At 34.7% G+C, this 19,670-nt stretch overlaps 2 protein-coding genes across 2 annotated transcripts; both read left to right on the top strand.

Moving 5' to 3' along the window:
- The first annotated feature begins 46 nt into the window (after positions 1–46).
- LOC111020653 (uncharacterized) lies at positions 47–4,833 on the top strand. Its single transcript, XM_022297365.2, has 6 exons — positions 47–400; positions 2,119–2,191; positions 2,390–2,483; positions 2,819–2,935; positions 3,028–3,085; positions 4,078–4,833. Exons 1-6 carry the CDS (start codon positions 368–370, stop codon positions 4,543–4,545), a joined length of 843 nt encoding a protein of 280 aa, XP_022153057.1. The 5' UTR covers positions 47–367; the 3' UTR covers positions 4,546–4,833.
- Positions 4,834–6,187: 1,354 nt separating this feature from the next.
- Positions 6,188–18,500, top strand: DGS1 (dgd1 suppressor 1). Its single transcript, XM_022297324.2, has 14 exons — positions 6,188–6,523; positions 8,648–8,780; positions 9,892–10,095; positions 11,210–11,347; positions 11,455–11,610; positions 12,243–12,437; positions 13,583–13,683; positions 14,670–14,759; positions 15,541–15,613; positions 15,690–15,718; positions 15,827–15,950; positions 16,284–16,394; positions 16,802–16,902; positions 18,049–18,500. The coding sequence occupies exons 1-14, from the start codon at positions 6,315–6,317 to the stop codon at positions 18,167–18,169; spliced, it is 1,785 nt and encodes a 594-aa protein (XP_022153016.1). The 5' UTR covers positions 6,188–6,314; the 3' UTR covers positions 18,170–18,500.
- Positions 18,501–19,670: the final 1,170 nt, after the last annotated feature.

Below are 19,670 nucleotides of genomic sequence, written 5' to 3'. Positions count from 1 at the left end.
CGTCGTAGCCAACATTTCTTATTATTTATTTATTTATTTATCGGAGTAGAAAATTTCTCCCGGCGTCCAGAGCCCAAAAATTTTGTTATTTTTCCCTCGTTGGTTTTCGCTTATGCTTCTCTGTTTCAACCTCAGAGCTTTTGGCTGTGGTGCTGCCGTGCGTCTCTTTTGCTGGCTAAGGTGTTGCTTCTAGGGGTTCTCTTAAGCAGAATACTCCAGGCTAGGGTTTCTGCTTCTTCTTCTTCTTCTTCTTCTTCGTGGTTCGTAGGGTTCCATCAGTCTTCCCTGCATACTACTCTTTTTGGTGTTCCATTTCTTCATCTTTCCCGTCTTGCCGGAGTTTCCATTCCAGGAGTTATTCGAAAACATGAGGAAGAAGCTCGATACCCGCTTTCCAGCTGTGAGTTCCTTTTCCTTTTGCTTGTCTGACTGTTAGGTTTTTTTTTTTTTTTTTTTTCGCGCTGTTGATCTCATGATTATTTCGTTATCTGTCTGGAGCGTTACTGTTTCTGTTGCTTTTTGTAATTGGGCCGCCTAGCAACAGTATGTTAGCAACTGTTTTCCATGTTTGGCCATGGTGGGGTTGGGTTACAACTTTTTGTTCGGGCATGTTCATTATATGTTCGCTTGTTGAGGATGAAGTCTTGATTAGGTCACCATGTCTCATGTGTGCTGGAAGCATTTTTTTGGAGGCCGCTATCATTAATATAGTTTACTCTGCGCACTGTTTCGGATGTCAAAACATATACAGTGACGTCGGTTTAAAACGTTTCTTACTCGGAGGAATAGTTTCATCCAAGGTAACAGACATGGAGAACTGCTTGAACGCGGATTATGAATTGTTTCTCGGTGCATTTCTATTATGAACAATGATGTGGGTTACTTGTAGTATATCCACCAGGTTCGAGGAATCATGCTTATGGAAGACTTACCTAATTAGTTTTACAGCTTGATCTTTGGCGTTATTTATTTATTTTTCTTTTCTTGGTTCTTTAAATTGATGGTTTGTTTAAAATATGGACAATGAGCTTTTTTATAGTAGCTTCAGGTTGAGTTGTTCTTAGAACAACTTAATTTGAGAAGATATTTCCAAGTTTTAGTAAGAACAGTTAAAAATATAGTCCATGAGTAGTAGGACTAAATGCACCCATACTGCCATACATAACACAATTTTAAAAACCGTTCTAAAAATCTGGTTTCCATAAACTGCACCTATAGAACACCCAAGTCGAGATGTTTCTCCGAGTGTAGTTCTCAGTTGGTTAAAAACCAGTTACATGTCTTAGAAAGCATATGCTTTTTCGTTATTGGTTTAGGAGTTTGTCATGCTGCTATAATGTCTATGCCTTTCAGAAGTTGTAGAAAAATAAATAGCTGAAGCAGACTAATAGAGATTATTTATTTATTTGGAATATCTTGGGACTACCATTAGTGATGATCATTAACAATAACAAGCATGTCTGTTCTGGCCATTCTGCGTGACATTGTGAACTTTTGATTCAACCAAGTCATAGGTGTATGTCATGTTGACATTCTGAGTGAATCTTTGGTTTCACACCAATTGTTGGTCAGGTCTCTCTCCCAGTCCCCCGTACACATACACAGACACACACAAGCATAAGTGAAATACACCATGGGAAGAAATATTGTATATCCGTTCTGCATCTATAGCCTATATTGCTTGGTTTTCACTCTTATGAGACACTGTGTTCTACACCAATACAGCATGAGGCCAAGCAATTAATTGATTTATGGCTTTGATGAGTTTTGTAATAGTTAGGTTTTATTTTATCACATTTAGATTAGCTTAATGATTGGCTTTATTCTTACGCTGCTGGACCCTTTTAGTGTCCTATCAATATAAAAGTTATAGAAACAATTTCTATTATTTGTTCCTGTCACCTTCAGCAAGTTCTATACTGTGCCTTATGTAAAAGGTTTCTATTCCTGTGGATATGTAATAGTTCTTCAGGGTGCCTCTTGATTTTGTGATAAAGTTGAAACTCTCTGATCTGTTTCTGATTCATTGACTAAAGTCCTCTAGAGTATCTCCTTGCAACTGCATTCTGATCATCCCTCTATGGTTTTGATAACCTGAATGTTATGTAATATCTACAGGCTCGGATTAAGAAGATTATGCAGGCTGATGAAGATGTAGGGAAGATTGCTATGGCAGTTCCTCTTTTAGTCTGTAAGTACCAAACCAACTACCATGCAATGTGATAATTCCATAGTTGGAGCTTACTTCATGTTAGGATTATTCTTCAGAATTTTTTTCCTTGGATTTTGTAATTTTTATGCTCTTCTCCAAAATGTTGTTTCTAGAATGCGTTTTAGTGTGTTGATTATGTTGATGTTTACTTGCTGCCTCCTGTGTCTTAACTTGCAGCAAAGGCATTGGAGCTTTTTCTTCAAGATTTATGTGACAGGACATATGAGATTACTCTGAAGAGGGGGGCCAAAACAATGAACTCTTTGCACTTGTAAGTGAACTATCAATTATTGACTTTTATACATTCTTGGAGTTTGGAATTAGGATGTAATTAATTAAGACTATGACCATTGGTTTGTTATTTCTCGTTAAAGTACCATCTGTTAGCTTGTGCTATATTGACGTTCAATTGAAAACCATTACAGTTGGTTCAAGCCCTGTAGGCTCCAACCATAAGTTTAATCATATTGTTGCAATAAATGAAATGAAACTTTTCTATTATTTCATCTCACACCAAGTGCTATGAGCGTGAAAACAGTTGCATTTATCATCTGCCTCTGCAGTTATATACCGTATTAGTTTCTTACACATTCTTTGATTTGACAGAAAACAATGCATACAGACGTTTAATGTTTTTGATTTCTTGAAAGATGTTGTGGGTAAGGTCCCTGATTTGGGCGGCTCTGATGCTGCTGGGGAGGACCGTTTTATTTCCAAAAGAAGGTTCGGAAGTCAAATGCTCTAGTTGTTCTGAGTGAAGTAATATAAAGTATTCGTGTTTAATAGTATTTGTGGTATGTTTTTTTTTGGTCCAGGAAAGTTGTAGATGAAGATGATAATGATAGTGAAGAAGAGTCCAAAAGGAGTAAGATGGTGAGAATTGTCTTCAAACATGTAATCGTGTTACTAATTCATAGATCTGGTCTGAACAAAAGGGAACTTTATAAAAAAAAGGGAAAATGTTCCAAGAGTTGACTGGCATGCCTTATAGGAGATAGAGAGAGAAAAGAAAGAAATGATTGAAAATCTGAATTAATAAACCTCAAATTCCATAGATAATTTTAAACGAAACCTGTTGTGGTGCCATTTTAAACTTTATCAGGTGTCATAGAATAGCTCTAAAGTCTAACCGAACAAAGATGAGTTGAAATGAAATTTACACTTTTAACGTTTCTAATTTGATTGATAAGATTGAAGATAATTCCTAAGCAAGCTATAGATGATTACAAAAGCTGCAACGATTAAAGAAAGTGATGATATAATTTTCTCCAAGCTCTTGCTCACAGATACTGGGATTTTAAAAAGGGACAGGAAGTAAGTAGGTATACACCTTATTTTCCTATAAAGAGCTTTTGAATCTTGTATTTTGTTTGATATGGTTATTTGTCATGAATTTGAATTGCCATACATTCTTCTTTGCTATTCTATTTGTTATGGCTGCCGGTCATGTACGTTTTGTAGTTCAATTGTTTTAGGCAATAATTCTCAGTTCAAGTTTCCAATTTCTTTCTTTACTTCATACATTGAAAGCATACCTCTTGATGATCTCATATTGATAAATTGCATGCTACTTCAGTTTTATACGTGGCAGTATGGTGTGATACTGAACTTTCCTTTTGTAACTTTTTAATTACTAACGGGGAGGTTATTTTTATTTTCCTGAGAGATAAATTCCTTTTCTTTTCCTCTCTCCTTTTGTACACGACTTCTCCATGCTGTCTACAACACAAATTCAAGAGGATGCTATTGAACTATTGTTATTTGGAATTTTTGCTTAATAAACTTGTAACTTTGGGCAAACAAAAACCATATATATAAAGATTTTGGTATATTGCTCATTTCTTTGCCATTCTTCTCTGTTGCAGGCAGAGGTGGGTCATAGTAGTAGTGGCAGAGGAAGGGGTAGGGGCAGAGGCAGAGGTCGCGGGCGAAGTAGTAGAAATGTGGAGAAGGATACAGCCATGCATTATGAGAACTTCGAAGATGATTTGGAAGTTCCTAATCATCCCAGTGACAAGCTCAACAAAACAGTGCCAGGTAACGGTGTAGCCGAAATTCGAATAGGGAATGGAAATATCCCTGGTGACAAAGCTGGAGAACCATCAGTTCGGAACTTCGACTTGAATGTAAACTTGGACGAAGACGGGGACTCGACTACAGTTGCAGTGGCTGCTCCTACAGGTTCACCTGCAAAGCTCCCTACCGACACAAAACATGATGAATACCCTGGTTGGTCAGTGGCTGATATGGAAAAGATGGCTATTGATCCAATTCAATTAGCCAATCTGAACAAGACTATAGACGACGAGGAAGATTATGATGAAGAAGGTTAGCAAAGGAACATCATTCTCTACCTCTTGGCCGCTAACTTTCTTTAGATCAGCCATTTTATTTTATTTTATTTTTATCTAATGAAAATAGATGGAGTAGGTGCTGGATAGTGTTGTTGTAACAGCAGATGAGAATGTATAGTTAGGAAACAGAATCTCTAGTTTTATCAGTAGACCTTTTTGGAATCAAAACCTTTGCAGGATTGTGTCCTGGAGTTTGTACATGGTTAGTGTGCATCCTGTGCCAATCATGGAAGTCATTGGTTTGCATTGGAATTTAGTCTTCACCAATCCTCTTCTTACTCCCCCATTTTCTGTTCGTTTCGAGTAATTTTTCTAATTCTCATTGAAAGTGATTTATTTTTTCAAATATATACGAGTGTTTAATCCAGTTTCTACGTAGTTCGTACAACCGTCCAAAAGAAATTTGTAAATTTTATTAGGCCATAATGAAATTTGTCTCTTTCTTATGAATTAATCTTCTTTTTTTAAAATTTGTTTACAGTTGTAGAAATAATCTTCAAACAATTTCTTAGAGAGATCTTGGTATATTTATTCTCATTCTACTGTACTAAATGCAAATATTATGTTTATCATCATACTGCTTTGGACTTGTTGAAGTGAATGATGTTCTGATTAGAATTGTGCCTGATTTTCTGTTGCATGGTTTTTATTAATTATTTTTTAAAAAATTTGGTATTATTCTTAATTTTCATGGATTTTTCATTTTGCCATCCTCAAATGTTCAAAGAACATTTTTATTAATGACACATTTTGATTAGAAATCATTTTAACATATACCATTTAGGTAATATTTTTAATCATTTTGATCGATTTAGGTGGTAACCCACAAATAACTAGTTAGAATGTATACATAAGATCCGATTGAAGTTTGGATTTCTCATTTTAAGAATATTAAATCGTAGATGAAAGATAAGAGGATGAGTACTCGTTAAAACTCACGTTTGAGATTTCTCTAACTCGTAATTATTTATTAAAAACATCATGATTTGAACCCAACTCCTCGTAAAAGAGTGTAGAGGTATGAATACCATATTTTTTGAGCATGAGATATGAATCTTGAGGGAGCGACTCGAGTCGGTCGGTCGGTAATATTAGCTTATTTTAATAAAAAGAAACCTAACAAGATTGAAGTGTACAAAAACCACTTTGAGAAACGAGTGACAAGTAAATTCACTTTATTTTTATTTCTTCTTTCCCACCTATTCCCATCTCTATAGTCTATGTTCTTCCCCCTTTCTCTCTTCGTCTATCTTTATCTCTTCTCCCTCCCATTATCTTCTCATTTTTTGATGTTAAATCGTAGATTCCATTTGATTTGCATCTCATTCTCGCTAGTTTTTCTTATTCTTTAATTACTTCACCTGAAGCTCAATTTTGGGTAAGTTTTGATAAAATCCAACCAACTGCCTGGGTACAAAATCGTCAATTGCCGATGGACCAAAATCCACGTCTGTGATTATTTATTTTTATTTTTTACAAAGATGTGTTTTTAAAGTTGAGAAGCCTTTAAAAAAAACTTTAATTAATTGGATCCTTATATTTAAAGACAGAATGCCAAGTGGACAATTGTCATTGTTACTTGCGACTTACAAGAATAAAGGTAAACTCGAAACCCATTTGACTTTCATAAAACCCAAGCCATTGAGCAAAGGAAGAAAAAAGACAGAGCGCGTAAAATTAGTTCCAAGTTTACAAAACAACGAGAAGGTACCCGCTGCCTCAGTGCGGAGAGGTGAAGCACAGCTCCAATGGAGGTAGCTCCCGAAGAAAGTGAAGACAAGGGCATCGGATCCTCAATTTCATTACACTCCCTTCGTTTATGGAACCGAATTGCAGCATTTTTCCCTTCATCTCGCGATTCCAATTTTCTTTGGAAACTTTCGAGTTTCCTTCGCCGGAGGAGACGTAAGACTGGTCTTCCTCTTCCTCTACCTTTGTACTCGACAAACTCTTCCCTGTAAGTCACTTTTATCTCGGTGGAACTGGTTTGTTAGATTTAGCCAAATACGTGTAGAATTATTATTGTCAATGAGGAAGGAAAAAGAATGGAGGAGATTTGGTTCGATTGTACTCCTCGTCTTTGCTTGTAAGTTGTAATATATAGCATCATTACTTCTGTTGAAATGCATGTTTGTTATGCGGTTTATAGTTGCAATTGTTTTTATCTTTAATGACACGAGTCCTCACTCTGTAGTGCCGGGCGAAATGGAAATTGATTTCCTTAATTTAAATTTTCACGGGAAGTAAAGGCCAAAGCAACGATGATGTATGTTCCCTAAAGAAATTTTCCCAGTGACCACCCCAATGACAGAAATTCCTACCGAGTTGAACCTTGGGTTTTCTTAAGCAAGAAGGGTTAATAAAATAAGTAAACCAAGAAGTAGGTTGGTGCAATATAATGGATATTAGTAATCAAGGCCTCAGGTTTTCATATTCGCTTTGATCATTATGAAGACGTTTCTGTTGTCCTCGATTACTAATATCCATTACATTGTACTCTCTACTTCTTGGTTTACTTATTTTATTAACCCTTCTTGCTTGAAAAAAATAATTTAGAAGCTTGGTCTGTCTGGGTCTTCTTATACCAAATCTTAATTTATTGTTGGATGCTTTGAATTCTTCTCAAGTTAGTATCCAGACCATCTGGTGATTGAAGGTGATTAATAAGGTTTGCCTCTATAATTGGTTGCTAGCTATTGGGGATTTTTTATTTCATAAGAAACAATTTCATTGATGGGGAAATGAATAGTGAATACCGACGAGTGAACTCAAATTAGATACAATAACCATAGTAGTTTTTATGACTTTTTTCATTATATAGCCTCATGTCGAAGTGTCTTCACACAGAAAATTGTTCGTTGACCACCTTGTTTCTCTTGATCGACCTTGATTGGAAGGTTTTATATGTAATAGGTTTATTTCATGGGCATTTCCTCCGCCCTGATGTTAGTTTGTTTTGTTTATTCATTTTGATATGAGTATATGGTCTCTTATAAAAAAATTAGATACAAATAATATTGGCTTAAACATCAACAGAATGTTATTAACTTTATTGCTGTGGTGAAGCTACGTGAACTGAGTTTAAAAATTTGTGAGACAGTTTGGTCAACATCTGGTGAAGGTGTTAGAGGATTGAGACGAACTTTTATCATTATTAATCTCAACAGATTGTTATTTGCCAAAAGGCAAGCGGGATCATTGGAAAGTCCATTGCCCATTTTATTTGTAACCTGGCTTTCATCTGTTTTGGCATCTTGCGCCTATCTTTCAAGTCATAATGCTATCTACCCGCAAGAGAGATTATTTATAAATCCACTGCCATCTGCGCTAATCATTTAGACTATAATTCTAACTTTATAATTTTAATGTAACTTATTGAGGGAGTTTCGATAATAAAAGCAGACCTTCATTGAAAGTTAGTAAAATTCAGTCAATCATATTCTGCCAAATGGACTGAATATTTCTATTTTATTGAGCATACAAGACCAACTGTTTTCATTTTGTTAAATCCATGGAAACATTACAATTTTGGTAAACTTTTTGGACCAGATAACGTATTAGTGCTAATACTTGGGGTTTTTATTTTTATTTTATTTATTTTTCCTATTTTGAATCTTGAGGACACACTTAATATTTTGGGTTTCATGAATGTGAAGTTTTATTCCAGACTTTACACCTACAATCTGTCTCCTTTCATGACTGTAAGTTCTTACATAAAATCAAGTCCAATGTTTATATTTCTGTATAACATATTGGAATAGTTAGTCTCTATTAATTAAAAGCATAATTTTCATGTGAGAATAAATATAGATGCACGATTAGGACTTACATTTAGTCAAAAAGTTAATTCTATATATTTTCTTCACATTGATTTTTGTGTTTAAAGCTTGAGTTGATTGTTGGGGATCTTTTGCATCAGTTGATGCACATTGTGACATATGTAACATGTGATAAAATTCAATGATACTTCATGTCAGAACTATCTGATTATTGCGAGGAATATAATTTTTATGCCATATACATACTTTGTTGACAAATGGATGTCTGCTCAATTTACTTGGTTCATGGAAACTGCAAACAGTTTAACAGTAACAGGCAGGGAACCAGCAGAGGCATCTAGGCTGTATGATGTTTTGGGCGATCTTTTGGAGCACTGTTTCTCGAATTTGCATAACATTTGGAAGAACTTGCAATTCTGGCAATCTCGTGCGGAGGTTAGTCTTTTGTTGCCTAGTCCTTTTAATAAATTATTTTATGTGTACAGAGATTCCCGGAAGGAAATTTTGGTACACTTAAGTTTGTCTTTCGAGTGTCTTCAAAAGACCCATTACCAAGTATATTTTCAACATGCAACATTAGATTATCACAATGATACTCTAGTTGTCCCTCCTCATGCTTCTAGCATCTTCCACTCTATCTAATCAATATATAGGGGTTTCAGTTCTGTTCACCCAAAATATACCAAAAAACTGAGAAGAATGTGTCTCCCTAAAAGTAGTTAGGAGCAATGATGAAATCTTCGTGTATGTGTACGAAGATGCTAGAATGGAAAGTTTGCTTAGTCGATTTGGGGGCAGTTTTTGGAGTCTTTGATAATCTCTGGGGCGAGAAACAGAGATTGCAGAGTGATGGTGTCAGAGGTTTTGTTGTATCCCCTTTCAGGATAAGGGTAAAATTTTTTGGCAGGCTTATTTTTTTTACATTTCATGGGGTATTGGATTGAGAGAAACAATATAGTTTTTAGAGGTCTTGGGAGGCTACTTGGAGCTTATAAGATTGAATACTTCTTCGTGAGCTTCTGTTACTAAGGAGTTTAAGTAATTATTAGTTAAGTGTTATTTTTTTGGATAGGAGTTTAAGTAATTATTAGTTAGGTGTTATTCTTTTGGATTGGAGCTCCAGACTTGACTTCCTTTTGTAAGATTGATTTTTTTGTATGCATTGTACATTCTTTCATTTGTATTAATGTAAGCTCAATTTCTTAAAAGAAAAAAAATGATAATAAAGGATCTTTTGCAACATATCTTCAGTAATGATCATTTTGCAATTCTCCTGGAGAAGTTGAACCTTTTTTTGGCACCTTGTCATTCTAAACCAACTCTTCAGGAACAAATTCAATTGGAATCTAAAGAATATGAAGGAACTACAATGAGAATTTCCTCTAGTCAAAAGTTATTACCTCATTATTGATGAAAGATCTGTCGGTCCCTTTTCAATTAACTAAGCTCAATAACTTTTTAATGAAAAGCATATGATTATTATCTTTCTAATGCCTGTTAAATTTTGGTTGTGTGTTTTATGCCATTATTTTCATGAAATTTTCAGGGTACAAATGCTCAAAAAGTTTACTTTCTGATTTGTGAGAGAGGTCCACGGGCTTTTTTCAGTGGAACAGTGCAGTTAATACGCCAAAGTTTTACGGATGGTTTTTCTTTACAACATCAAGCTCGTGATGCATCTGTTTACATAGCCGACCGGATAACTATATTGAGTAACTTAAGATGTCATCTTGCAGTTTTTGTGGCTCAGGTTTGATTGACCTTCTCAGCACTCAAATTTTCAAACACAATTTTATTTCTCTTGCGGTTTTATTCTATCCTTGAAAAGTTAGTCGCTCCTTTGAGTCTCACTTCTATCTCCCTCTCTCTCTCACACGCACACTTCCTGGATATGGACCAGTGAGACTGGAAAATTAGTTGGAGATCAGATTTGGAGCCTTTTTTGGCTTCTTTATAGGCTTCTGAGACAATGTTTTCTTAAATAGCTCTATTCTTTAATCATATAATGTTCTCTTAACTTTTATTTTCTTTATTCTAATTTTTTTAGGTAGGAAACATGATTTCTCAAAGAGGTCAAATATGAAAGGGGAAAACAAAAAATCCTCCCATTTAATGGCCAAAGGAGATAATAGATTAACCTCTCCTATTGGATTTAATAACGGTGTTTTCACATGCCCTTTCTTGAGGTGGTCTCGCCAAAAATAGAGGAGTGATACCCAAATTTCTATCTCGACTTGAAGTAGTGTTTACCATATGAAAGGGATATGGAAGATGCAGTCCATCTCTTTTGTTTTTCCCAGAGGCACTTATTCTGTGGAAAAAACTGATAAAGGTGTTTCATTTTAACCTCCCCCTTCTTAGTTTGCTAAGGTTTAAGGATTTACTTGCAAGGACTTTATGGTTACCGCTTCAAGTAGACAACATATGTAGCTTTGAATGGTTTTGATGGGCTCCCTTGAGCAGTTTGGACTGGGTAGAGTAGACGAATCTTCAAGGATGGAGTCATAAGTTTTGAACCAGTTGGAAATATTTTTCTAACTCCTTTGGTCCTTCACCTCGTTGCATCCATCAATAATGAAATATCAATTAAATAGTTTCTTACAAAAAAGTGTTAAAGTGGCCTTTAAATACTTGGGAGCTGTTGGATGGAAATAATTTTTCAGAAACTTTTTGGGTGGTAATGAGCGAGAAACTTCAAGGGCTTTACAACGATAATGAATGCTTGCTGATCACAAGGGAACTTCTCCTCACCCTCTCTTTCTGCCTTTCCTTCCTGCGACGGTTTAACTGATGAACATTTAAATTTTAGCTCTCTCAAATTATTTTTGGCTTATTTTGACTTTGTTCTGTCATGGTTCTTGTAGGTCTTCATAGAAATTGACAGAATTGGGGCAGAAGCGGTGAATGATCCAGAAAATCACTTGCCTTCATTGTTGCTTACAATGAATGGCTTATTTCTCAATCTAGAGGCATCCATTTGTCAACTGCATGCAGCATATCATGTAACATTGAGATTATTTGTAAATTTATTGCTTAAAAACGCTGAAGCAGAATGCATTCCAATTTCACGTTTCAAGTCCCAATGTCTACTTTGTATACAACTATGCAGATGGATTTTATCGATGGCAGCTTTTTATTTCCACTATTTGAAAAATTACCAGATGTGAATAAGGAGGGATCTCAGTGGACAAGTTGTGAAATTGGAGACGCCATCAACTTGCTTTATCAGAACCTTCACAAGTTGGACTCTTTCATATCTTTTCTCGTAAGATCTCATTTCTGATGCTCCTATTATTACTTTTGATTTTGCACCCTCGAATAGTTTGGTGAATCAAAATAATTCTAATTTGATCTGTTTCAACTGTTTGAACCTCTGGCCACAAATTCTCAATCAAAGGGAAGACGATGACCACTTTTTAAAGCTGTTTGATAATTTAGAATTCCACCTTTATGCAAACAGTATATAAATTTAAGATTATTTTATCATGTATTGTTTTGAAAGGGATTATTATTAATGATCATAGCCTGCCCTGTGAGCTCAAAATGAAAGCTGGTTGTCTTTCCCTTCTCTCCGGGGGGTTCTTTTGAATATATTTTGCCAGTTTCTTGTAAAAAAATGAATATTCCAAAACAGCAACCCTTGACTTCACAAACAGAACTAATGGACAAAACTTGTCAAAAACTTCATAATAAGAGCCATAATTTTACTAAGACAAACACAAGCGTCAAAATAAAATAAATCCTGTCTTCACGATCAAACAGGAGCCTAATTCGTAAGTCTATGGATCCTCTTCACTAAGCAGAGTTGATTTATGTGTTTTCCTCATGAGGCTTCTTGTTGTATTATTCCTTACCATAGTATGAAGTATTGATGTGCACCTATCTTTTATTTTTTAGGTTTTCAAACATCGAAAGCCAAAGAAACTAACTCAATACTGGCTTGGATATACTTGTGGTGTAATTGGTCTTTCAGTGTGTTCTGTTTGGCTTCTTCAACATAGTAGCTTAATGGGGAGCCATGACCTTGAGAATTGGGTTCGTGAAGCACATAATTCAGCAGCTAGCTTTTTCAAGGACCATGTAGAACAACCGGTATTATTTTTACTAAGCTGATTTGATTTTCTTTGTCCCATTTGATGATCTGGAGCTCTATTGTCAATTTTCTTTACCATTGTAGTTTCTTTTTCTTGGGTTAGGTCTTTAATTACTTTTTCTTATTAGGAGTAGAAAGACAGACTTACTAAGCCATTCAGGGCAATAGATAGAAAAGCCAACATAAGAATGAGCTTTATCCAAAATTTGCTTACATGAGATGCACCGGCTAGGAATTAAGTACATTTCAGGAAAAAGAAAAACTAGGAATTAAATAACTTTGAAGTCTCTCTTCATGTCACAATGGATCTTTCTTCATTTATAAATTGTAAGAAGGGATGTTTCGTTTCTCAGTATGAATGGTTGAGTAGAATGATCATGCCTTTGAACCAATGAGGAAAAGAGAAGTGGTTAAAGACTTAGAAGAGTCTATTTTAAGGGAAATCATTGTATTGTAATCTTATAGGACGTTAGCTTAAGTTGTGGATAGAAATATAGTTTTAGTCGGTGGAGCTTGAGGGAAGGGTTAGGTTACTGTCAAGGCTTCAAGTCAACTTAGAAGTAACCTAATTCTTCAGGATAAGTCAATACTGTTGGTCGGAGGAGATGATTGAGGGTATTTATTCCTTCCCTATTAAATTCTCTATGCATGATGACCAATCATTGGTGGTACGTGTTCATTATAAAGGATTTATGGGTAGAGCTCGGTCGACGGATGCTCCTATTACACTCGTAGTATCTGAAAGATGAGAACCAACTATGTAGTATGACATCTTTTTGGGCATGATGATGATGATCATTGGGGTCTTGGAGGGGTCAGGGATCTTTAATGTTGCCGTTGAGTTGAGAGACTTCAAATTTAATTTTATTTATTTTTAGCCAGGTGATCCATATAGCAAAAAAAAACTTGTCTACCTAACGCTTCCGCTTCCCCAAAATAGATTACTATCAGTGTTTGGTTAATTACTATTATATTAGTTGCTGCATAGTTGCGTAGTTTCTTATTGTTAGTGATTAGTTAGTTATGGCAGCTCCTACAAACAGGGTTTGGTGCCCATGCTAGGGTGCATCAACGAATTCTACATTAATGTAACTTAATAATGATTGATTACTAATGGTTGATATTCTTACTCCCTATTTTGCAGCTTATTTCCATAAGAGACGAACTCTTTGATACATTTAGAAAGAGGCATAAAGGTGTCATGGAGGTTGAAGAGCTTCAGTTAACTGCTACCTCGCTGCACAGGTGATTGATTGTCTTTCATATACTTGATTTTTCTCCAAGTGAGGACTAAACTATTTACTTTGAGCTCTTAGTTTAACTTTATCATGAGAAATGCCCATCTTGCACTTCTTAATTGGTGTCTCTAATCATAAAATTGGGGACTTCTTAGAACTCAAGGACATAGAGGTAAAACCTATGGAACAAATCCAGTTCAAGTAAGGTCTTTAAAATTGGGGACTCCTTATAAAATTGTTTTAATCTTTTAATGCACATTGAAATCCCTATTTATAAATTTGTGATTTTAAACGGAAAAACAACTTCAATTTTGTTTTCCTGAAAAAAGGTCATTTATTTCCCACACTATTAGAAAATAAGAAAAAATAACTTTTAAAAGACAATTATCCAAACATGTTTTAAAGAATTTTTGTTCCGAATAACATAAAACTATGTCAAAAACAATTTTCAAACAACCCCTATTTACTCATCCATTTGGGATGAGTATGACCTGTGTCAATATGATGGAGGTTGATGACATTTAGTTAACTTTTATTCTTTCCACATGATATTTTCTTCCCTGCCCATTGACTTTTACTTTAGACTAATAATTGATAAAGATTAGGTTTGGTTTCTCGTAAAAAAAAAAAGAAAAGAAAAATAAAGATTGGGAGTTTGTTTTGGGAAATTCTTAGTTCAGCACTTTTCCGATTTTGTTTCCAAAACTGCTTTAAAGAATTGTGATCTACCATAAAGGTTTATATTGCCATGGATATTGAAGCCACTATTCATAAACCCATAATTTTGGAAGAAAGAAAATTTTCATTTGTTTTGTGGATCATGTAATTTGTGAAAAAACATTTTTGCAAAATGTCTTTCATTGAATTTTAAATTCTGAAAAATGAAACTATTTTGAAAAAAAATTCTCATTCAAGTACTAAATTTACAGCAATATCCATATGTTATTATTTGGAAATGCAAGAATTATTAAGCAATCATCCTCTTCTTTCCAGAATGTTGCTTGCTTTCAGTGAACACACGAAAGGCCAGAAGTTCCCAGATGATGCATCGGATCAAGAAATGCTTGCAATTGTTATGGCCAGGTTATCTTACTTATCTTGTTTCTAGTTTTATATACTGTTGAGCTCTGTCAGGAAGGCTGCCATTTCCCATAATCAGTGTCATTGGATCTTCTTTGGACCATGTTTTTCTTGATTCTATTGATTCTGTAATCAGTGCATTGGCAGATGTCGACAAGTCATTGATGTGAACATCTACCAGTGTCGCTCCGTGTATTATGTCTCAAAGTCAACTTTCTGCTCTTGGGTTTCTAACGACTCCTTTAATCGCATGGGACACATCTTTTGGCCCTTATATTGAAGTTTACACCGACAGCTTTGTCAACATTCAGCAACATGCATGCTTCCTCTTACTTTCTTGCTCTCTCCATGTGGCTGTTCTAATGTGATTTTGACATCAGACACCTTTTTTTCCATGTTCTTTTCTTCTGCAAATTTGTTGGAAGATAACTAGGTTGTTTAGGGGTTAGATTGGCTATTTTCTAAAATAGTAAAGCCATGTTTGTACAGCTTGTTTACTGGATATATAAAGGGAACGGCAACACTCCTTTGGCTAAATGCCATTAGAACTGTTATGTGGCATGCTTGGCTAGAAATACACAATAATTTTCAGAAAGTTCTACAAAGAACCTTTGTGTTTTAGGAGAATGTTTTTCTTTTTGTTGCTTCCTAATTCTAGCCGAGATTTCGCTTAAAAACTTCATAACTGTTCTTATATTAACGCTAACTTTATGAAATCATGTTTCATTGGAAAAGAACATTGCAATAAACTGATGATTGATATCCATTGTTTCCTTAAATTTAGGTATGAGAAAGAACTGATGCATCCCATTCAAAACCTTCTTAGTGGAGAGTTGGCCCGTGCTTTGCTTATCCAGGTTGTTACATGTTCAATTATTCCCTCCATATGTACCCGTACATCATACTGATATCTTTTGCTTTGTGTTGATGCAGGTACAGAAGCTAAAATTGGATATTGAGACGTAAGTTTCAAAAGCTTGCATTTTTTGGTTCGCAATACGTTGTGTATCTTGATCTTCCTTATTTGGTTTCATGTCCCATGGCTTTATATTTTGATGGTTTTTAAATAGGGCAATGCTTGAGCTCGACCAGATTCTCAAGGCAAATGAAATCAATTTCGCTGTTCTAGCTGCATTGCCTGCATTCTTTCTCTCACTTCTTTTGCTGATGCTTTTGCGCGCCTGGTACAAACAGGTAAGTGAACTAAAATCACTGGCTGTTTTTAAAGTCAACTTCAAAATTAACTTGAAATTTCCTCAACAGAAACTGTGGGTTTCTAGAGATTTTCTTTCGTCTTACAGCCTACCTCTTTCATTCTTGCTTGAGTTGACATGCATGACTGACTTTATTTAAGAGTAATATCCATTTTCATTTGGGTGATCGAATATATATGTAATTCTTATAGCTACACTTTTTTATTTTCTGGTTGTGTTACAAGTCTTTTAATTTTATAGAGCGGAATTATATTACTCTATCTAAATTATATTTTAAAAAATGACTATTTTATTTACTGATTATGACAATTAGGACTCTAGAGCTGAAGGTAAGGGGAGAGCTGCTCGGCTTCAGAGAAGACTACTAGTTGTGGAGGTGGAGAAAGCAATTATGCAATACCAGAGTTTTGTCGATCAAGGACGTGTAAGGAGCTCAATCTACTTGTTGGCTCTCAAACATGTTCCTTCTCTGTTTATACAAACTGTTTGCCAAAAAATTAATTAATTTGGTCGCCAAATTTGTTTTACCATCCAAATTTTCTACAAAATGGCTAAACATAGAACTTGTCCAAATGATTCAGCTTTCCTTCTGAGGGCTGGACAGTCTCCCGCAATATGAAAATATTGAACTTGTAATAATGATCCTGGCTCTCTTCTTGAGAGTAGGATTATTGATCAACTACCTGTGTTTCAAACATAGATATTTCTCCATTCCCCAAAAAGGCAAACACAATATCACGAGAGAAGGAAGGACTTATTTTACTTCTCAGCACGTTGCTTTATTATCTTGAGAGCACAATGAGAATGTTTACGTTTTTCATTCATTTGCAGGTTAAAGATGCAGAATGTAGGTTTGGGTTACTGTTGTATAGTTTGGGTCGACTATACCATGCTTCCGAGAACCATGCCAAAGCAACTGGTGAATGGCAATAGTAAGTTTTTTCTCAGCTTTCTTTTTTCTCTTTCTAGGCATTAGTTTCCATTCAGCATGTGTTCCATGTAGAGCAAGATGCAATATATATGTGTTTGTGTGTGTTTATATGGATTATACTTGCAGCATTGTTTGCTAGACTCTTTTGTCGAATGTCCCATCATTTTTTTTTTTTTGGAAACTGTCATGAAAACATGCGATGATCTTCTAGGTTGTGAGGAGTAGTTTTTTCATAGGTATTTACATTTTTCACTCATCTTCTCATACAAATCTTCTTTGGTGTTAAAACGGGAATGTATTTTTAAGGCGCAAAAATATTTACAAGCAAAAAGGGGCTAAAATTTACAACAGGAAGACCCATCCTTCGAATTGAAAAATAAAGGGAATTCGATGAAGCAGGTACCCAGAAAATAATATTTTTTGCCTTGTATTGGACATTGTTATTCCTCCAAGTGACAGCCATGAAATCACACTCCAAAATAGCTTCTTTCCTTGTACTTTTGACCAATATCATTTCCTTGCAACCACTCAATGGAAGGTTTTGGTAGATAACAAACCATGAAAATTTTCTTTCATACTATATCATTAGTCATGTTCCCACCAGCCATTATCGAAGTAAGAATTTTAATATTTTAGGAATCTTTGCCCCTTAAATGCCTTAGCCATAGTGAAATTAGTAAAGATTGGAGTAGAGATCAAAGGAAGGAAAATAGATTTACATGAGAAGAACTCTACAAGGTCAAGGTTACAAGGTCAAGGTTTTTAATATGCTTATCAGGAGAGGGGTTCGAAGGAAATTCCTTCGAGATAGTTAGAAGATGAGCAATTAGAAGAAATTCTATATCAAACGTCAAACATTGTCTGGTTATCTTATAAACAAAGGCACAATATCAGATTAAGGAAGCACATTAAAATGAAAAAGAAAAATCCTCTTTGAAACAAGAAATCCTTTAACCAATGGTCGTAGAAAAAAAGATGTTATTCTCTGTTTGCTCATCACAAGAGTTTCCAATGTGAGACCAATGGAACAAGCAGAACCGGTTATAGCATCTGTTATAGTCTCGACCAAATTGAACATTATTCGTACAAGTATAAAAATATAGTATATTACATTTATATTAAGGATATCATCTAACTTTATAAACAGTTTGAGACAGGATATTTTGGATCTCGGAAAACCTGACCTTCCAACAAGAGATAAACTCAGAATTGCGACGCGCATGGAGCGGGTGTATGATTGTTTACTTCCTGAAATGAAACGGCTATAACGCTCGGTCTTTTTGCTTCAATTCAATTCCCCAGGACAGTTTTCTGATTAGCTGAATGGAAGTAGTAGTTTAGTCTCCACTTCCAAGCCTGTGCTTTTGCAACCTGCACATAGGCCCCTGGTTAAGGCCAGTTTGCGTTGCCTGCATTATGTAAGGTGCAAAGCTTTTGTTGTTGAGGAAGATATTTAATGTCTAGCCTTTGATTTTTTTCTGTTGGGCTGACAACTCTTTGAAAGAAAATTTACTTTGTCAATCACATGTTCAATTTTTCCATGTATGAACATTGTAACAGTGTTCATAAATCATAGAACTGTATTTTTTTTTCCTTCCATATTCCTGAGCATCGACGCCAACTTGCACGCACCTCGACTAACCTCACGGGCAGCAACATGAACCTACAACATTTGACAACTGAGATTTTGTTATAGGTTTTTTTTTTTTTTTTCCCTCCTCCTTCGAATGGTTTTATGAAGAGATGATTTTCAAAGTCCATTATCTTTTTCAAGTCTTTCTTTATTTGCAGGGTTGAATTTGTAGAATTAATTTTATTTATTTTTTTAAAAATTAATTTGATTGTTGTAAAACGATCTCTATCATATTCATCAAGTAAATCTCAAGGAAACTTGTACAATCTATTCTTGAAATTTCTGTTATGACTCTTCAATTTTTTCCCCTAATTTTTTCAAACCAGCAATTGATGAATCAAATAAATTTAATCTAATCCTCCATATCCCATATCCTTTCATATATTTTATTTTCCATTGCATTTATAATAATTATTTTTGTTGCCAAGGCAAGCAGAGATCAATATGTATGTTAAAATAATTAGTAACTAATTTAATTTCTCTACTAATTAATTGAGCTATTCAACTTATCGCAGTTAAGTATTTTTCCAATATTGATTTTACTTAATTAAATGTTCGTTAGTATTAAGTTAGACTAATCTTATTAACTATAACTAGGTCACGTTTTTTATTGAATGTAATTGGATCAGCAAGAATTATGAAATTTGGAAGCTTAAATTCAAATTATTTTAACCCTTTTTACCTTAACCTTTGAATTATGTTATTTTTGGACTAAATATAAATTATTTTAACCACTTGGAGAGTGGCTTATAAAATGTAGGAGTCTCAATAGTTGAAATTGTTATAAATAATTAATCAAATTCAAGGGTTGAGGCATTTTTCTATTTTTTCAAATTAACTATTACAATTTTCTAGCTGTTTTGAAAAATATTTTTCTAACTTATTGAAACACTATAATTGTAGAAGTTAATGGTTAAACATTAATCAGAGAAGCTTCAAATCTTCACTTCCATGTATAAATAAAAAATTTCAGTTTTCTTTTAAAAGTCATAATTGACTTGCAATATGATGAATTAAACTATTTTTCAATTTGCTTTGACTTAAATTAACCAAAAAGAAAAATACGGATTAAAATTTAAAAGAACCATTTCACAGGAAGAAAAAGGCTATAAATCCTTAATATTACTGCTGGGCAG

Source organism: Momordica charantia (genome assembly GCF_013281855.1).
Source record: "Momordica charantia cultivar OHB3-1 chromosome 2 unlocalized genomic scaffold, Mcharantia_2.0 BLBB01000002.1, whole genome shotgun sequence".
Lineage (NCBI taxonomy): Eukaryota > Viridiplantae > Streptophyta > Magnoliopsida > Cucurbitales > Cucurbitaceae > Momordica > Momordica charantia.
Note: the sequence above shows the minus strand (reverse complement) of the source record. Positions and strands in the feature narration are given on the sequence as shown.

Bases quoted from the DNA above. Each gene is read 5' to 3' on its own strand.
- LOC111020653 (XM_022297365.2), top strand. From the start codon at position 368: ATGAGGAAGAAGCTCGATACCCGCTTTCCAGCT. The intron at 2,192-2,389 runs GTAAGTACCAAA...CTTAACTTGCAG, and splicing joins GGCAGTTCCTCTTTTAGTCT to CAAAGGCATTGGAGCTTTTT. The intron at 2,936-3,027 runs GTTCGGAAGTCA...TTTTTGGTCCAG, and splicing joins CGTTTTATTTCCAAAAGAAG to GAAAGTTGTAGATGAAGATG.
- DGS1 (XM_022297324.2), top strand. From the start codon at position 6,315: ATGGAGGTAGCTCCCGAAGAAAGTGAAGACAAGGGCATCGGATCCTCA. The intron at 6,524-8,647 runs GTAAGTCACTTT...AACTGCAAACAG, and splicing joins TACTCGACAAACTCTTCCCT to TTTAACAGTAACAGGCAGGG. The intron at 15,614-15,689 runs GTTGTTACATGT...GTGTTGATGCAG, and splicing joins CCCGTGCTTTGCTTATCCAG to GTACAGAAGCTAAAATTGGA.